Here is a 20,608-nt window from a genome sequence, read left to right on the forward strand (position 1 = left end):
GTAAAAAAGTCTAAAACCCATTCCTTAGCGTGCGGTCTGCATAGTTAATAACCTGCTTTCTCCAGTCTCTCGCATCTGCGGGCAGTTTTTCTCAGTCATCACCGGCCAGGTTTGCACAGGCAGTGGAGTAAAAAAACTTAACCTGAGTAAACAAACAATTCCACTAACTTCTTCTATTGTATGATTTCAATCATTTTCAAGCGTTTGTTTCCTTTTTCTGTCTTATTTTGCAGTAATAAAAGATTTAAATCAATTGAAATCTTATAGAAGGAGAGTTTTTAACAGTTCGCAAGATTGTTTGTTTATTTAGGTTAGGTCTCTCTCAGGGCAAACCTGTCTGCCAGCCACCAAGAAAAACTGCCTGCTAATTTGAAAAAGCGTGCTTCAAAGCTGGGAAATAAATTTGTATCGTAGCTACTTTTAAGCTTAACTTTTTTTAATTTGAATTTTTAAAATTGGCAATCTATTGATTTATCATAATCAAGAAATCTGAATGTACTGGATTTGATGTACTTGAAGTCAGAACTCACTTACTCCCTACCTTTCATAACAACCTTTGAATATTCTTACATCATTAATATAAACTTTGAAGGATTCAGACTTTCAGCGATTCTACCTTTTTCTATTTCACTCGAGAGGTTGCCAGATTGTGCGATAAATGTGAATATTTTACATGGATTTGAATTGGGAAAAGTGTTAATAAAGCAACTTATCTGGCAACAATAGAGTCCGGGAGGGACGAGAGGCTGCCTTCCTGGGAAAAGCCACAATTTAGCCGGAAATGTCATTAAAACAACTGATTCCGTTTGAAGCATCAATTGTATACTAGGGGAAAGCTATTGTAAAATAATAATTGTAAATGGACACAGATGCTACAGAAAGAGGAAAAGGAAAGGGAAAGGAAATGAAATGAAATGAGGATATGATTATACTAATATGCAATCAGAGAGAATAAAACAAAAACAGCAGAGAAATTTATATGCGATGAAAGTATATGAAAAAAAAAGAAACACGAGTGGGCTCATTGCGATTCGGAACTCAAACTATACTATCGTTGAGCAGTTTTTAGACCCCTACGCCACCGATAATCTTCTTAAGAGGTAAAGATGAACTTTTGCCACTTCAGCAAGTCAAATCGTGGAAGAAGATCCATGGATTGTCTTTTCCTGTCACCCGATGGGATGACGTCCCAGTCAAATGCGTTTTTGAAGAAATGATCGATCCCCATCATCGCTTCATCTCCACACATCTATTCATGTGCAAATGATGGCACGCTCCGGCAACAAGGTTCTGTGACGAAATCATTTTTGCCTCCAGAGTCTCTAAAATGTATACATCTTAGTGATCAAATGTCCAATCACTGAGTAAAATGGCTCGCGGAGCGAGGCGAATGTTTCTCGCATAGCGAGTGATAGGGGGTCCAGGGGGCGCAACCCCTTGGCTGGCCGTGACGGACGCGCAAAGCGCGTCCAGAACGGCTAGTATCATATAATTTTGCTCTACTGATTTTTGCTAGTATTACCTATTAATAGATATTTTGTTGTGATATTTTCAGGGGGCATCATCAGATGAACCGGCGAAAACAACATTGAGCGATTTTCTTGACTTCCAACCAGTTTTAGAGGATCAAGAACCATATGACCAGCTTCCGATTATCGATGGACTTAGTGATCAAGATATCATTCTAAGCACAGTCTACAATACAACTTCATCACTTCCCCCCAACAATGTGAACACATTCCACCCATTTGCAAGCAACAGTCCTTTGATCAACTTTTACAACTTGTCTCACCTCCCAGCACCTTCATCTCTAGACATCATGAGCTTCTCACCCAGTTTAGTTGACATAACCTCAAGCCCTCAGCATAGTTAACCAGCATAGATTCTGACAAACCTATTCGATGAGTCCAACCTCTTTTCTTCAGATTACTACACCCACTTTCTGTTTAATCTTTGTTCATGGCAAGGGTATGAAACCCTCAATGAACTCAAATTTGGGTGAACTGATTTATCTTCTTCTTAAAGCAGTAGGATCTTTTTGCAAAAAATTTAGAGAAAATAAAAAGTCTGAATGGAGGTTTTTTCTTTTATTGTTGCTAAAACAGTGTCCGTTTTCACATACATATCAAAACAATATCTTATTTAAAGTTCTTAACTGCAATGAAAACTACTTTTATCACATTTCGGTGTACAATTTTAGGAAGATCCTTCTCAGGCTTTACTATGCAGGATATCTGCTGGTCTGAAAATCAGAAATCGTCAGGGAATTTCGGCAGGTCAGGGAATTCAGAGAAAAGTTGGAGAATTGTATAAGAAGGCGGGAATCTAGAAAAATCTTGAAATTTCGAATTTCAACAAACATTAGCCCTGTCCACACAATTAAACTGAGTCTTAGTCTGATTTGGGGTTTAGTGTTTTAATATTAAATAGAGGAATTCTTTTCCATGAGGAATTGTAATTTTAGTCAATGGAATATTTAGTACCTAAAGGACAAAGGCTCGCATGCTTCTGCCGTTTGCGGTGAAATTAATGCAATTGATATTTATTTTCAGTTGTACCCTTGCAAAGTCTTGGTGTGAAAATTCAGAGAATTTTGATTATTTTTGCCGGGAAAAACCTGGAAAAGTCATGAATCGGTTTCCCATCGAGCCGGAGACACTCCGCCATGCCCTTGTTAGATCTCATTAGAAGTATATAAAAAATCTAGCTATTTAGTCTAGCTACAGTATCACTTTTTGACAATACATATCTGCAAATTGCTACAATTATCGTTTGTAATTTTTTTAATTTATATGTATGATGTATAAAGTAAATGTGCAACTTTGAACATTTTTGTAAATATTGTAATATACTTAGAAATTAAGGAAATGGAAAAAGTTCTCTACAGACTTTATGGACTAGAAAAAAAGTATTTATGATGTTCCTACATATTTATATCAATGATTCAGTACCTAGTTCTCCGGAAAAACGTCCTTATAAAAACTCTAACGGAGAGAATATTGTCTGCTTTGTCATTTTTGTGCAATTTTAGGAGGAAATATGTGCAAATGCCATTTTAAAAGAGCAATGGTTTTTTAAGAATATAGAGAGAGAAAGAAAGCCTTACGGGTACTTTTTAGGGGGAAATTTCAACCGCACCACTGATTATCATTTTGTCAGCATCGTTTAGGAGTTGATTTCCAAGCCCCTTGCCTTGGGAATCGTTTCTGTGTAAAATTTGGAAGAGAAAACAAGTGACTTATACTCTGGCCAAGACCTTGTCTATTTGCCCATTTTGTACCCTCTCCTCTGTCAAGACTTCTACTGAATTTTTCTCATGATTCTAGAATCAGTACTTAAAATGTATTTTAAAATTATTGGTCTGCCATGATTGATTGGTGCTTCAACAACTAAATAACAAATCATTGCTGTAATGTATACTGGAAATAAGTCACCCAGATGTTGACCTCCAAACACCTGAAAGAAAGAGCAAATATTTAGCAATTTATATAATATTTTAAAGGCTTGTAATCAGTTATGGTTGTTAGTAAGGCAGCACTGTTGTTGTCACTAGCTTCGTTTTGAAACTACTGAAGGTATACCCAGGCTCACTCATGTTGAGTCTTCAAAAGATCTGGCACCCTCTCTTCCAACTTTTGGGCTGGTGGTCCTTGAAATAGAAAACCTTATGATGACTCCCAGATCCTACAGACCTACTTTTAGATGTAACATGTATCTATGTATGTAGACCTACTTCAAGCAATAATTGCAGGTATCTAGCAATACTTGCGATCACTAGATAAGATTTAAACTAAAGTCTACTTGTAGGGACATGGTTCAGTAGATCAGGGCAGGAAGGGGGATGACGTACTGTTGGGGGAGAAAAATTAAAAGCAAAAAATTATAGCCGACCAGGGGCTCCTATCTATTATCATCTATTATCACTTCAAAACGTCAGTCTAATAAAATTGGAAGGTTTTAATTTTACCATCAGACTGTTGGCTGCCTTAAAAATTTCAAGTTTAGACCCATTCTGGCATAAAAATGCTCTGTCTCAAAATTTTTGGCAAGACCTAAAATTTTTTATTGATGTACTTGGAAATAACTGTGGAGTCTCATATTCAGATCTGCAACTCTTCAAAAATTAGAAAAAATTAGTAGAAAAAAAGATATCCAACTATTTGATGGAGCATAACCTGCCTTCACAAGAACTAATATTATAGTGTCTGCTATAGTGTTCGTGAAGTCACTCTTTATTGGTAGACCCATTGTGAGATTCACAAGACTGGTAAACATTCTAGGATTTTAAATTTAACTAAATTGTCAATCAAGCTTAAAATGAAAGTGATTTTATAAATAAAATACTCACTTTTATGAATATCTATATGGTTGGTTAATAAGGTGTCCAAAAATTTCCTCTTTTAGAGTGTGTGCCTTGTTTGATTGAAGGTTTCAAGATCTACTGGAATGTCTCTACTCAAAAGTCTGCTGATGCTCCTATGGAGCCAAGGATAGGGTAAAAATATTTCTCTCTTCATCTAAACATTGAATATCTTCGCTTTTAAAAGAAAACATCACTTTGCAAAGAAAATAGTACTGTTTTCTATCAGATTTTGATATGTACACAGTTGAAACGAATTAGCCAAACAATTTTGTTTAGGTATCAAGTTCAATGTATTTTGGTCCCACCTTTTATTTCATTATCATTTATTTATCAAATGGAATGGTTCTCAAAATCCAATGATATCCTATAAAAAACCATTTTTGCAAGAGGAAGTGAAGCCGAATTATAATACTTGACGCATAACGTGAATGCATTGACTTACTGTTCCTTCATAAGTCATATGGATCGGTGTCTTCATAGCAGCAACAATAGAATATATGATGGGTACATTGAGAAGATATAACCAGTATGAGAGTCGACTAAGTGCTGAGCAAATATTTTGAAAGGTCAGCATTAGTGAGTCCAAGTTACCTGAAATAAAGCAAATCAATGAATGAATGTTCAGAATCAAGTCAAACTTGGGTGAGGCATGAATCATTCAAGGAGGATGCTTCTGCAGAAGCAAAATACTAACAAATACGTAAAATATACAAAAGAAAGAATCATAATGATCTCGCAAAAATAAAACATTGACAGGCTATTATTAGGTATCACTGCAAAAAAAATAAAGAAATGACTCAGATAGGATCACCAAAAAAATTCTAAATTTTTTTTACGGATTATTTTTTCTCTAGATTGAAGATTTAGATGCTACTCACAAATCATTTTGTAACTAGTTTGAAAAACTGATTCTACTTTAAAATTACTAATGTTAAAATAAGTTGGGACTAATTGGACCGTGTTTAGCAGAAAGGAACCAAGCCACATCAGCTATCGCCAAAAACTGGACAGTTTAATTTTTTACAAGAGACCGTTTGTGAGGTTTCCTTTGAAAATTGTATAGATTTTGCTTTGCACTGTTCAGAAAATTCACTGAAACTTTTAAAAAATCTGCACAACCATTTCCATGCAAAATATTAAATTGCCAACTAGATTTGGCAATAGCTGATGTGGCTTGGTTCCTTTCTTCTTAATGTGATCTAATTTGTTGTACTTAGTTCTAAATTTTAATTCTTCAGTCCCTCTAGCTTCAAAAAAAGTTTTCCTAAACGATTCAGTTGTAGCTATCAGCTCTATAAAAACATTCAGTAACATTTTTACTGTAAATGGTTACTCAATGTGATTCTTAATTTATTTGGTTCATCTATATTAACTCAGTTTTTTGGAGAAGAAGACTTAGTTCTCCTGAGTGAGAATTATATGAAGAATTCATACAAAGTTAATGCTCGCAGCATGTATTTAGATACGTTACCAAAGCCATTTGTTATCTGAATAACAGTGACAATCATGAGAGCAATCCCTATGAGTTGAGAGTTCAAACCAGCGTACAAAGCTCGCACAATGACGTCGTAAGCTGAGAGGGTAAGGCACCATTTGATAGCAGCAACGGAGAAAAGAATGAATATTGCCATTGAAATTCCTGCCCATGAAATTATCTGAAAGGATTAAACACTCATGATGTTTGATGCTGCTTTTCGTTTTTCAGCTTCTCTAAATGCTTTATATTAGCGCCTACAAGACTGCATGAATACTTCACGCATTGCGCGTCAAACACAGTGCGGTCAGTAGCGGTCGGCGGGAAACGCACGGCGCCTACGAGACTGCGTGAATACTTCACGCATTGCGCAAAATACAGCGCAGTCAGCGCGGCGCGCGCGGCAGCGGAAGTTAAAATTATTAACCCACATTTATGTTTGTTCTTTCACAATTTTTTCGTTCATCTCTCATAAATGGAAGGCATTGTCCACACAGAGATAGGTTTACGGAATTTAATTTTTGCGCAAAGTGCCGTGAACTTTTACTAGTAGTGTTGACAGGGCTCTCGCAAAAAATGTGTTCAACACGAGTAGGTAAACGCATCCTATGCACCCCTTCCCTACCGGCACGTTCACTTTATGGTTTTTATTGATGTCTCAAAACGAATGATATTGGTAATTTTACAGAGACAGAATGATGAGATTACCAATAGAACCTTATTTTACCAACCGTATTTCAAGGTATGAAATAAAATACAGAGGAGGGAAAATTAAAAAAAAAAAAAATCCAATGAAAAATCGGTGTCAGTCAACGCAAAGACATAAGTTGTGAGGTTGCGAAGCGCCGATCCATGTATAAGAGGCTTCAATTCGCACACGCAAGTCATATATCGGTCATAGCATAGTGACAATGTGCTGGCCTTCCACCGTAGCGATTGGGGTTCGAATCCCCGCGGAGGCTCCGGGGATTTTACGCTCGTCTTCGTCAAAGGACCTGACGGCTGAACCTAACGGCAATCGGCTGACAACTTTAACCCCTTTTTTTTGGCGATTTTATCAATCGCTAGGATCATCAACATCTGAGCGATCATCTTCGATCTTATCGCGATAAAATCGCAATTTTTTCGGGCCGATAAAATCGCAATAAAATCGCAAAAAGATCGAGGATAATCGGAAGAGGGCGGCAAAATACAGGCGGCCCATGGGCGGCAAGTAGGTAAATCCGGCCCTGATTAAATGCAGTCAATGGACCTGATATCATCATCCTGATACATGTGTCCTAGCCAAAATTTCACGTTGAACACGATCTGCGCAACTAAAATTACTGAAATTAACTCCTAACTAAGATATTTCATATTTCATGAGTTCAAACCTCCCGCTCATTAAAACACAATAGTCTACGGGAGTCTAATGGCACACTAAACTTTACCATGACAATCTCTGCGATTTGAAAATCTGGCAACCCCTCAATCTTGACGCTTTGGCTTAGTTATAGCAAATTTTTTACCCTATGAACGATAAAGGGCGGAAAAGGAACAATGATCGATGGAGAAACCTGCCAAAACTGCCGTGAGGCTCGATTTTGCTCACGTAGAGAATTTCGTTTCTTGTAACCGGGCAATTCAAAATTCCCGTAACCAATGTGGAATAAAAACGTTAATCCCTTCGTCAAGAGTTGATTTCAGTAATTTTCAATGCAAGAATCGTGTTTTATGTGAAATTCTACGTGCGAAACATGCATCAGAATGCTTAGATTCGTACCTTGTCTAGTGGTCCATTCCAATCGTATGACATCTACCCACCTTCGAAAAGCAATAGCCTCTTTTCTGTAAAGTTAGCAATGAAAATCCACCAATGATACCAATCATGTAACCACCGCATCTGGTATGACTCTTCATGTAAACCATCATGAAATATTGATGCCTCCGGATCGTTGTCATCGATCTGAAATCAGCAGAACGAAAAAAAAATAACAAAATAAAGTGGGGGAGTGCAAGCATTATTACCAGCAACAGCGTATTTTTGAGACTCAAAGATATTTCATCTTCAGTTTCTTGATCAAGCACTGAAACTTAAAACAAAGCTTTCATCAACCCAAGCATCACCAGCGTCCATTTATCTGGTCACCAGTAAACGTGCCGTTGTTGCTGAATTCAATATTTTTAGTTTTTTACGTTGGTATCTGAAGACTTTTTTTCTGCTTTTATCCCTTTCTCGATTAAGTGCGCAACGTTCTACAGTGATATTCTTTGAAAGAGAATGTGAACGTAATGTAAGGAGGCCTGTCACCGCGCGCGCCGCCATATAATCGGTCGACTTCAAGCAAGACGCTAGATTCGCCTTCAATTGATGAGATAGGCAAAAGTGGGTCCTCACGAGTCGCAATAGTTGTATTCGCCAAGGCGCTTAATAACTTAAGAAATGCACACGAGGAGTAAACTAGTAAAGGATTAGTGACTGCTTTCTATTATTTTAAATCGAACTCACCGGCTCAATGTGTAAATCTCACTGTGACAACTTACAGAGAAGTTGGTATCCACGAGACGTCATGAAAAAAACTTGCATCATAGAGTAGCAGAAGTGGGTAAACGACTAAAGGCGAAAACACCACTTTACTATTTTAAAATTTTTTATTTTTTTTTTTCATCTCTTTTTTTAAAATATTTCATGTCAAACGGTTTGTAACACGTCAAACTAGCTTCATTATCACTGAATTTCGAACTCTTCACCTCTGAATCAAATCAATGACTTTTGCTGATTGATGAACGGGCAGGGATGGAAAAGTTTATTTTAACTTAAATTTTGTTTTCTTCTCTTTTTCCTCGTGCTAACGAAGACTAATTGTTTTCCGATTTAGAGAGAATGGTTGCAATTTAACCTCAAACTCTGTGACTTCCCGGAAGCCATAAGCCTTAAGCATGGCTGTTCAATAGCTCCTTAGTGCTAAGAACACTTATCTGAAATATAAATGTCGTGCTAGCAAAATCTCAAAACGGTCTCGGGGAAGTTATTTCTCTCGTTCAGCCAAAAAAAAGCGAAATCTTTTAATTCGTTTCAACTTACTTGTAGTCGAAATTCAAAACGCCGTCATAATCATTGAGATAAACGGCCAGAAAAGGCATGAAGAAACTGAGAAAGGTTGCAAGCCCCAAAACGGCGCCTTTATATGAATTCCACCGCCAACAAAGGTATACAATGATTGTGCCCACCATGAAAAAATGCATATCAGCTGCTAGGAAGTACGTATGAGGGAAACACTGTAACAAAGAAAAGGGTAAAACGACGTAAAATATATAGGCATCTAATTGTAAGTTCGAGCGGAATAGTTGCTTTTCTGGTAGCTTTCGAGCTCTTTGGTCATGAGTTACATTCTCAATGTATATAACGTTTCTGGGCACTCAAAAATACGAGACAATGTTGCGATTTCTCGAAAATAAGTAGCATTATTTTCAAGACAGGACGCAGAGCAATCGTCGCTTTTTTTCTCCGGGGCACTAGTGCGACAATTTTTTGACCGGGGGACTTAGAGTCAGATCCAGGGACTCTAGGTTCCTGGCCACTTTTCAAATGTCCCGCTTCCATTACAGTATAAGCGACGGTGAAACTATCAGCAGACCGCGCACCTATATCTCGTTTACGGTGTTTACAAATCTCCGCTCAATTTTTTTTTTTTATTTTTTTTTAAGGAGATCAGATGAGTATAGGTATCATTCCTGAACATTTTCGCAGGGTTTTCTCTGCACGAAGAGGAAAAATCACAAAAGTTTTCAAGAACTGAAGTTGAATGGTTTTCCATTTAAAAAATAAAGCACTTATGACAGGAAGTCTGCAACGTCGCAAACTGAGATACGTGGTCTGGTAGTCTTTTTCTTAAATCCCGGCCACCACCATGTAGGACTTAGGTTTTTTATCGTTTTTTTAAAAAAATTTTATTGTTTCCGACTGAAAATGACTCAGTTTTGAGTCGAAACGCCTCGGGTTTTATTAATTGTATATTTTTAGCATTGTTCCCCGTTTTTCCACCTTGTTTTTTCTACTGTTATCATCGTCTCGAGCTGCTCTTGAAAATGTGTATCTCTGTAGTTCCACCGTCGATAGGTATCAGTGTAAAAGGTAGGTAAATAGCGGCAATAAAGAGTTTTCCTCACCCATTCGCCAGGAAGAACATAATTGTTGACAAACATGATATTGAGCAACCAGTTTTTCCGGCAGAATTCCACCTCCGGTTCAATGAAAGATTTCCAGAAAGGTCCGGTGCCCAATGAGGGAAGAATGAAAATGGTGGCCGCTAGGAAAAAAAAGTACGGTGGAAAGACTCTATAACAATTTTCAAGGGATATATGTTTGTAAACATACTTCATTGTTTTTATATTTCTCTGTTTTCCAGTAATAGAATATCCAGTAAGCTATTTCGCTATACACATGACTGAAGGCGAAAGAAACGGATCTTTATTGCAGTACATCAAGATTTTGGATCATGACTCATCTTATTAAAATGAAACTAATCAATTTATGTTCTAGAAATTTTCTGCAAATATACTTGACCGATGCGGGGATTTCACAGAAAAATTGTTAGTTAGTTGTCTTTCAAGAAAATATAAGATGAGTGGAAACTTGCAACGTTACAATCGAAGATATGCATTTTCCTATAATTTCAGCCGTCGATATGCAGCGGCACAATGGACACTCCAAGTAGCAAATATTGTAATAAATTACAATAAAATAGTAAAATTATTGTTCCATGTATGAGAGTGCCATGTATGTTGTATGTTCACTAATTGAAGGGGCTCCTTTGATTGAAATCGAATCGCAAATTGTCTACCTTTTTGACACACGGAGCTTATTCTGGTGATTGTTTAAAATCTATCTTAACGTCTAAATTGGACTACATTTTGCAATTAGGAATTACAATTTCTATACCCATCCGTAAAAACACCTATTTGCATAGAAAAACTAGCGGCACACACGTTGTTTCTAAACCACTGAGCTGGATATTGTAATTCCAAATTGAAAAATGTTATTCAATTGTTTTTCCCTGCATTCTAATAGAAATAACGATTTTTGGCCGAATAAGTATGTTTCCAGGAGTTATTAAAAGAAAGCTCGTTCTTTCCTAATTAAACCACTAAGACGCCTTAATATTCGTACAAATATGAGGAGGATGAATTTATATAAAAAATCAGCTCTACAGGATGTAAAGAACGAGTAACTAACCTGAACAGTTTGTTTATGATATGCGTCCAGAAATTGAACTTTCCCGCGTTAAGTCTCTTCATCGTCGAAAGACACATTAAAAATCCGGATATACAATAGAAAAAGTCTGGCAACAGTGGTGCTGCTGAGAAGAGAGGATTTGGCCGTGCAAGTAGCTGTAAAATAAAATGATTAGGTAATGCTCCGTAATTACTACTAAGCAATCGAAACAATTTAGCTTTATACATTTTGGGGGAGGGACGGGGGTCATAATCTAGAAATAGCTTTAAACTCAATTAATCATGCACCTGTAAAAATTTATAGTCGAGAACAAATTTTGAGAATACTTAGTCCTTATTGAGTACAAATTTTCCATTCTCCTCTTTCTTCCTCTTAAATTTTATCCGGGCAAGGGGGAATTTTATAAAGTATAAAACGCAAATATACCTGTAGCTCTAAGGCATACTTACGTCTTCAACATAGTCCCAATTGACAATGGCTGCTCTTCCGAGCATTCGTATCGAAGAAATATGAGCAATCACGACAAACAGCATGAGTACAGCCTTTATTCCATGCAACATCTTGTAATCATCCGGAGAGGAGGTCGTTGCAAATAATTGGGGAAGGTTCCGGAGAATAGAGAACGGTGAAATCCATCTTCTAGCCCCTTGAAAAAAAAGTATTCGAGCACATTCTTTTTGAGTTATATAAAGGATCTTCCCAGAAATGTTCTCTTGGAGATTGACTCGACTCATTTTGAGATGGAATTCATTTAGCGAGATAGCTAAAACCTGGATCAGTCTTAATCAGGTATTCATTAACTTGAAGCATCATAACATAAACCAATCATGGAATTTCTGTGAGTTTTCTTCGAAATTAATCGAGTCGTAATTTTGACAATCGGTGTGATGCCCCCGAATATATCGATCTCTCATAGTACCAATTTCCGCGAAAAATTTTTCGTACTTATTGTGCGTTCTAAAATTTCTTGGTCTTCCCGTTTGCTAGTTCAAAGTATTCATCCTCAAAAACTTTGCTCTTATCGTCGGGTGTAAAAAATAAATTATCTAGTAAACTATAAAAGCGCCCGCCAAAAAACATTAGCAAAAAAATTACCAAAGCGTTGCAGTTCAGATTAATGCTACCGTGCTGAGGAAAAACGCCGTATGAACCTTCAAGCGTTGCCAAATTTCCTTTGATAAAACACGAATTTCCCGGTAAACATATGAATATTTTTCTTCCAAATTTCCAGATAATTTTTCTCACAATTTCACCTAAAGTCCCTGAAAGTTACGAGGAAAAATTGTCGTAACTTTCCTTAAAAGTAAACATTTGATTGAAGGAAATTTGGCAACTCTCGAATGTTCATACGGCGTTCTTCCTTAGAACGGCAGATGGTCGTATCTCGGCTGAAAAAAGCGAGGGCGAGGGTCCATCACCCGGATGCAACTATTCGTGTTCTCTGGATGTCAATGTTGCCTATAGTAAAAATTGAAGGCGTTTTGATTTTTCTAGCCATCACAGCTATAGCGACCACCGCACGACCGCACCGTTCCGAGTGGACGCGGATGCAAGCAGTCATAAGAGCAAGCGCTAACGAAATGTTTCTCTGGCAGAGGCAAGCAATTAGTAAAATAAAATAAAGAACCTATAGGTATTGGCAATGGGCTGACTTTGCGCATCACCTTTTCCAGTTTCACCAGTCTCATCTCCTGTTCGTTACGGTTTTCCCTGGGCCGCCTGCCTCCTCATAGATGACACCAAATTGTTTGAGATTCCGAAACCACCATTGGCTTTTACATTTTACCTGAGTCTCACCTGTGACGTTGTCTGAAGAAATTTTCGAACTCCCATTTTTCTTTTGAAAAGTGGCCAAAAGTAAATCTGCGAGAGTGCAAAAGAGTACCAGCAAAATCATCGCAATCATTAGGTATCTGTAACAAAATGCAAGGGTAATATCACGGACGGAGTTCGCCATTTTTCGGCCAAATTTCGCTCATGATGCTAGTAACAGTGCTAAAAGTAGGGAATATCATTTGAAAATAGATGAATTTTGAATAATCTGGTGTGTGGAGTGTTTATAGATACTCTGAAGTTAGACTTTAGGAAAATGAACTACTGATAGAAGGGATATTTCTTTCATTTTCTGTCAGTTAAAAGTTGACAAATAATAGAAACCGCTTGTACGTATTTAGAAATCTCCGGCAGAGCACTATTCACTCTTTTAGTAATATTTAATGTCATTCATTTTACATGCTGTCACTGCATTGACAAATACAGATAGACTGACCTATACAGAAATTCTTTCTCTCAGTTTTCGAAGCAGAATCAAAATTTTAGTCTTCTTTAAAAGGCGCAAAATTGTATGAGGGGGGGGGGGGGGGATAAGCTCATATTCCTCAACTAAGTCAAAATTCGAGTTAGAAAGGGGGAGTATAAATGCCGCGAAGCTTTTAAAGCGATGGTTGCACGAAGGGCACGGTTGCAGGGTTTCAAAATCTCTGCTAATATTCATCTATTTTAAGGACTGCAAGTTCGTTAGTGCATGTTTTTCGTTGAAATTAGGATATTTTCATAGAATATTCTTCGTATTGAATATTTTCTTTATGTTTGTGCAATTTTCTAGACGAAAACCCCCAGAAACATTATCCGCAATAGTTTCCTCTCTAAAATAGAATTCAGCAGTGGAGATTCTGAAACTGCGCGACCGAAAAGTACCTCTTCTGCACACAGCCTCTCAATTATTAAGATTCATTGAGGAATGATAACTACTTGGACTTATATAAATTAGGATACAATTTCGTGTAATGTAGTTTAAACAAAGTTTTTTTTTTATGTTTGCGGAGTTTGCACTTGTATGTTTGTTCCATTGGTGAGTATGTGAATGTGTTCCATTGGTCCGATCCACTTTTTATCTGCTTTGAACCCTGGTAAAAATTGGCAGTAGAATCTGTGTTCCAAAATACCATAGACCTACAGCCGGCTGTAAGATTTCCAATAGCTTCGCAACGCAACGCAATTTTTTATAGCCTTTTATAGCCGATGGCGATTAAGCAACAGCCCGGCGATAAAATGAATGCTAAACGCTACTAATTACGGATGCTAGGACTTAGTGAGTTTTTGGACTACCGCTCTCTTTTTGGGCCATAGTATCTTGATTATTTTGCGAGGAAAGCTCCGTACTTTTGAAGAATGCCTGCCTTTCTAATATGTTGGAGCGCCTTCAATTTCGTATGATATTGTGCAATACCTCTGGTGTGAAATAGTTGCTTCAAGCGCCGTGGTACGCTGCGGCGTGGCGCGGCGGGCGGGCAGCCAGCGCGAACCGCGCATTGGCGCCTACAAACCCAACGGGGATACTTCACGCATTGCGCAATGCGTCAAGTATCCCTGTTAGGTTTGTAGGCGCCAGTGCACCGCCGCTCCGCTTTGTGTTAGGCTCTAATATTTAATACCGCGCAGTCAGCGTTTTTCAACTCATGACTTTGAAATGTTTGCACACTCTGTATGGATTAATCTCATTTTAATTGATGAAAAAAAATATGGAGTAAAGGAAAATATAATGTGCGTTTTGTAAGTATTAAGGTAATACTGTACAAACTTAAGGATTTACAAAGCACACGAATTTCTACACAATTTCTTATAGCCTTTTGTAGCCGATGGCGAAAAAGCAACTGGCAGGCGATAAAGTGTAAAGCCCGGCGATAGGAACTATAGCCCGGCTGTATAATTTTTTATCGCTTCGTGTAGCCCGGCCGTAAGATTTCTTCCACTTTCTACAGCCAGCTATTTGATTTTCTATCGCCTTCTTCAGTTGACTATAAGAACTCCTATGGTATTTTGAAACGCAGCTCCTATCGCCAGTTTTTATCAGGGAATTTATTTTAAGTGCGCGGAAATACATCGAAGAACTTACTTGAATATTAAGCCACCAGTAGACTGGGTAGGACTGTCTGAAGTCGTGCATTGAAGACTGTGCACGTCTACTTTAAAATCATAAGCTTTCTGCCTCATCGGGTCGTTGAAAAAACTCTGAAGAGAAGCTTGTAAGTCTACGTGGGAACATGAACTAGGAATGCAAAATGCTAGACTGAAACGATCTCTTGGCGCTTTGGTCCGATTGTTGATCTGCAAAATAAATTTTGATGGATTACATCTGAATTAATGCTAGCTTATATTTTATTCACTTTGGGGATTGTGTCTGGGTGAGAAGATTTTTTGAAAATGCGTTCATTTAAGCAGTTGCAGTTTAGAAGAGAGTAATACGTGCAATTTAAAGAATTTTCCCTTGCCTTTTTCGATAAAAATTAACGGCAATTTTTTGGGGGACAAGGTACGGACAAGGTCCATGCAGATGAAATATGAATGGAAATTTGAATCAGGGCAACATTGGAATGCGCATTTAGGTCTACTCACTTTGGGTGTCATTGAAATACCATAGAGAAAAAAAGGAGGTGTTTGCATCTTGAGGTTTGTTTACCCTGTGACGTAGGTCGTCACAACTAGCCAGCGAAATCCGGAATTCGAGGTATGAAAAACGGACCATAACGTCCCATTTTTTTGCTTAAATCAACTCATGATATAATTTCAAGCACTTTTTATAGAATGAATTTTTTCCATAAATTATATACCATTTCCAAGAAAATCGATGATAAAAGTCGCTGTACCGACCTACGTCATAAAGAAATCCAAGATGCCCGAAATGCAAACACCTCCTTTTTTTCTCTATGTTGAAATACTAACCATGATTCGGCTCCATACGGGCTTTGCCCATTCATCTTGAGAGGCAAATGCTCCAGTGCTAAAATTAGAAGGAATGTAATTGAAAACCGGTAGACAATATTGAGCTGAGAACCCTAGTTCTGGTGGAACTCGTGTTTTAAGGCATTCCTCAAAGTTTCCTAGCTTGTGCGTGTCCCCAGCCAAAATCCCACTCGGCACCAACTCCGATGCATCCAACACTGAAAATGTATCAGGGCGGGGAAAACACATTATTAATATTATTGCTTCGAAATAAATTTCTTGCATCCTAAAAGAAACTGTGATTAGTTTTGTGACTAATACCAAGATATGCACGAGTTGCCGGACAAAATGGACAGCGCTGAACCACAATTTAGTTTGACCCCATTTTAAATAAAATATCTTTTACATTATTTGCGCAAATATACCGCGAATGCTCTATCCGCCGGAAGATGAAAAATATAAACATATCTTCATGGAATGGGGTCAACTTGATTTTCAACCCCGTGGCCTATACAGGGTGTAAGGTGGGTCGCGCTGACAATCAAAATTCTACTTTCTCACGCTAGAGGTGGTGGGCACGAGGCAAAAAATTCTGTATCAGCGAAATTCCTTTACCTACCGGATCGGAAATCATCTACCTACTTGTGCTCGAGCGCTATCCATATTTTTCCTTCATAAAATTTGGAAAACATGTCCTTGTTCTTTTGTTGTTTTTTGTTAACGATCAATCACTCGAGCGTCGAGCGTTTTTAACGCACTCTATTAATTGAACATCTTAATGCGGAAGAAATTTAAGAATGAATCGAATCAAAAGGAACTATGAAGAACGCATATTCTATGTACATAAATCCTTTCGGCGTTATTCATGTGCACATAGTTCCTTCAAGCATACCTATAAATACCCTAGCCGAGTCAGACTGACCCGATCTGAGGCTTGTTAAAAACACGTGGCCCGCGAGTTGTGCGGGACCGGTGCTTACGACTTCTAGACATGGGTCTACAAACGCATTGTTAAAAAAAGAATCAGACCTCAAATTTAAAAAAAAGAAGAGAAAATCGAAGCCGAAGATAGGAGAAACGTAGTTGGGTCTCGTGTTTTAACTTCTCTTCCGAGTCAGAGCAACACCTCATCGCCAGCATAAAGCGGAGCTTTGAGAGTTCGCACGTCTCGCGCCTTCAATTTTGTAGCTGCAACATGGACATCCACTAAGCACGAATAGTTGTATCTCTGCGCCGTCATCAACGCGCATCCTTTTTCTTGCTCTATTTTCATGTTGTGTTGGTAACGTTGTCTAATTCTAATTTATATCGTGGCGCTTCAAGGGTTACGTGAGCAACACAGCCGAATAAAGGAAAGATGCAACCCGCCCTCGCTTTTTAACTTAACTCCCGAATTTGAACGACACTGCACCTGCAGCATCGACCGGAGCATCGCGAGTTCACGCCTCGCGCCCTCGCGCCTTCACCTTTGCTTGTATACCATGGAAGTTCAGCAAGCACAAATAGGTGTATCTCTGCGTGTCGTCAACCCGCGTTGATATCTCTCTTATTTTTGAAATTTGAGAAAAGTTAAGGTTAAGTTTGAAAGTTTGCAAGTTTGCTCAAAATAAGCCATGATGTGCCCTAGTCAATAACCCTTTTTTTAGAAAAAAATAAAAAATAAAAAAAGCATACTTGCTTAGAGGTTTTTTCAGCGCCCTGAAGGGCGCACGTCCAAAAGTTGAAATTTTGGCGAGAGTTGTGTCGTGTCAGGGATTTTTTTTTCTTTTATGACTTCCCCTATTGAAATCCCAAGTTAGGTCAAATTGATCCAACTATTTCTTCTTGGGTAGTTTCATTTGGTGATGAGGAGCAGGGGAGAGAAAGAGTCAGTACATTGCCGAAAAGGTGAAAATTAAGAAAAAGAAAAAAAAAGTATTTTTTACTTTTAAAAGTAAGACATGGATAATACTTCATAAACTATAACAAAATCAGTATTGAAAACCTGTCAATTTGACCCGACTTCGGACTTAGCGTAAAGAAAATTCTTAGGCAGCTATGGGTCAATGCGTCCAATTAACATGAGAATTACAACAGATACAAGAACGCGGGAAACAAGATTGAAATACGAAGATTAAATAGGTACCTATGAAACGCTATTCCGTCCTAGGACTTTGTAAGCCATGCCCGCCCAAGCAAGTTCATCCGTACAAAATAGGCAGTAAAAAAGTTGCGGCGTTGTAAATAGATGTATGAATGTTTTCAATTTACCGTTGGTGATTAGAGGATGTGTAATTGCGCACGCGCTAGGATATGTATATCAGCTATCAGCGGGAATCGTGATCCTCTGACATCAAATCAAAGCGACAGGGCAGAAGGCGCTTTGAGCAACTATTCCACCACAGAAGTATTGCACAGTATCAAACGTAATTGAAGGCGCACTAACGTATGTAAATTGACTGGTACCGTTCACCACTCTGTAGAGTCCTAGTGATCCTGCGACATGCGGCTCTGGTTCGCTCGATTTTTGTGAATTACAAGTTCGCACTTTTTGACGAGGAACTTGAATTTGAAGTCTAAGTTTCAAAATTCGAAATTCCAAGTCGGTGGATGTGGCCCAAAATACTATCCTGTTCGATCGATTTTTGGGAAACTTGGTGTTAAGGGTTATTGTTTAAAACAATCGTTAAAATCGAATTTTCAGTCAAATTATCAAAATTCAAAATCGAAGATGGCGGAAGTGGCTTAAAATTGCTTTTATGCACTATCCTAGAATCCCCACGAAACGTTAACATAATATTTTTCGTCATACCTCGGAAAAATCACGACAGATTTTAAAGTGTCCAAATTCGTTAATTTTAAACAAAATAATTAAAAATATAAAAATGAATTCAAACCTGTCTGAAGTATGATTAATTGGCTGCAAGTGAGATGAAATAATTTCTGAAAATACTTACTCATCGAAAGAATCCTAAAAATTTTCGTGAAATCCAGAATCTAGGCATTTGTGATCGGTATCGTTTTTGTTAACTTACTCATATTCATGAGAGTTAGCCATTGTAGCTAAACTTGCGCTACTATTTTTTGACGCGCATGCAACTAATTGACTCGTAAAATTTTTGAACAGCTATACAAGTAGGAGCAAATGATCATGTTGCAATACTTACTTTGAATAGACCACGTTGCAAAATTATCCAGATGCTGGCGATATACTTCATAATGCATTGTGCAGGTGGGATTTGTGTCCGAAATCACTCTGAAGTCCCACATGTGCTCCGAAATAACTCGTGATACCCAACCCCGTTGATTACCTCTTTTGACACACATCTTAGTCTCCGTTTGAGCCAGTAATTGTGATGTAGACATCGTTGCCAATATGATAGCCCCAGCAAGAAATACTTGATGTATATTGAATGCCATGACGAGGCCCTAAGAGGTCAAGAGGTGCGCTACACTCCAGGCAATTCATTCATTGTGGGCAGCGCGGAGAGTTATAAAAAGATGGATGAGTCCCGTGCACTCTGAAACAAGAGTACCTCCATTTGAATTCAAAGAGTGTTGCGCCACACAGTGGATCGAGTCAATAGGAGAGGTCGGACAAAATTTAAAAACTTTAAAAGCTTATATTGACTCTGTTTATACAAAACTTTGATGTTCTGAAAGTGGTTTCATCGGTTCTCTCGTAAAGTTTTCTTCTGAAAGCACCCCTTGAATTTTAAAATGTGAGGAAATCAACATCAAAATTTGCAGATTTGATAAAAAAATTTCATGTCCGACCTCTCTAATCGACTCGATCCACTGTGCGCCATAGGCGGATCCAGGATGAGTCGAGGGGGCGCGCGCCCCTCCTATCCCCTCACTCGCCCGAAAAAAGAAGGAAGAAAAAGGGAGGAAAGAAAGGAGGATGAAGGATTGGGGGAGCGGAAGAAGATAAAAGTAAGGACGCTTATGTTTGGTAATTATTCATGACGAGATTGATTCGAACTGCAAATTAGATTATTTAAAATCTCGAAGATTTTCCTTTTGAGCCATATTTTTATGATCGAGGCCCTACTTGTATGCTACCGTGCTAAGGAAGAACGCCGTATGACCATTCGAGAGTTGCCAAATTTTCACCGATAAAATGTTTATTTTTGAGGAAAATTGTCTATATTTTTCCTTGAAATTTTCAGACTTTTTATATCAAATTGCAAGCAGAATTACCGCAGAAATTGGAAGAAAAATATTCACAAATTTTCTTGAAAGTTAGTGATTCTTCAAAGGAAATTTGGTGACGCCTGAAGGCTCATAAGGCGTTTTTTCTGAGCACGGCAGTATGAATCTGCGAATAGCTGCTCCAGCATAAATAGTATTTCGCCGTCACTTTTAAATCGTAAAACAGAATGTAAGAAATAACCGAATCCATGAACATTTAGGAATGGTATAAAAACATAAACTCACCAATATCCTGTATTTCCTGCATGGTTGTAGGTACTTATTTGAAAATAGACGACGAAGGGAAAAACCAACTGAAAGAACTAAACTGGAACTAAAAGACGTCGGAACGTTCATACTCGGCACTAAGAAGAGAAGGCATGCCTCTGAGAGAGTAATGGTATCGGTGTGCAAGAGCTTGGCAATTAACTCGTTTTAATGAAATAATCACAGCAATTTTTCATTAAAAAAAAAAAAAAAAAAAAAAAAAAAAAAAAATGATTTAAACTTCTACTGATTTATATAAATCAGTGTCATGAAAAATATTCTGCAAGGTTTTATTATGTCAACTAGAATGAAAGAGGAGTGGAACATCATAAAAGAGATGGAATATTTCTAGTGCGCGTATTTCGGTCTCGCCAGGCGTCTCGTGGAACGGCTC

The 20,608-nt window shown here is 38.0% G+C and overlaps 2 protein-coding genes across 4 annotated transcripts in view; one reads left to right on the forward strand and one right to left on the reverse strand.

Annotated features, from left to right (window-relative positions):
• Positions 1–4,357, forward strand: part of LOC109032377 (uncharacterized) — a 13,717-nt gene extending 9,360 nt beyond the window's left edge. For all 3 annotated transcript variants that reach the window (XM_019044472.2, XM_072298350.1, XM_019044471.2), the window contains exon 11: positions 1,556–4,357. In XM_019044472.2, coding sequence (XP_018900017.2) covers positions 1,556–1,873 — 318 coding nt within the window. In that variant the 3' untranslated portion in view covers positions 1,874–4,357. The remainder of the gene's footprint in view (positions 1–1,555) is intronic.
• Positions 2,073–20,536, reverse strand: LOC109032330 (nose resistant to fluoxetine protein 6). Its single transcript, XM_019044404.2, has 13 exons — positions 20,194–20,536; positions 18,921–19,274; positions 15,775–15,992; positions 14,948–15,159; positions 12,850–12,965; positions 11,502–11,698; positions 11,053–11,207; positions 9,987–10,155; positions 8,902–9,095; positions 7,641–7,782; positions 5,835–6,018; positions 4,806–4,954; positions 2,073–3,456 (listed from the first exon to the last, which is right to left on the reverse strand). The coding sequence occupies exons 2-13, from the start codon at positions 19,171–19,173 to the stop codon at positions 3,301–3,303; spliced, it is 2,145 nt and encodes a 714-aa protein (XP_018899949.2). The 5' UTR covers positions 19,174–19,274; positions 20,194–20,536; the 3' UTR covers positions 2,073–3,300.
• Between the last annotated feature and the right edge of the window lie 72 nt (positions 20,537–20,608).

The sequence above is a fragment of the Bemisia tabaci genome, chromosome 3 (genome assembly GCF_918797505.1).
Source record: "Bemisia tabaci chromosome 3, PGI_BMITA_v3".
Lineage (NCBI taxonomy): Eukaryota > Metazoa > Arthropoda > Insecta > Hemiptera > Aleyrodidae > Bemisia > Bemisia tabaci.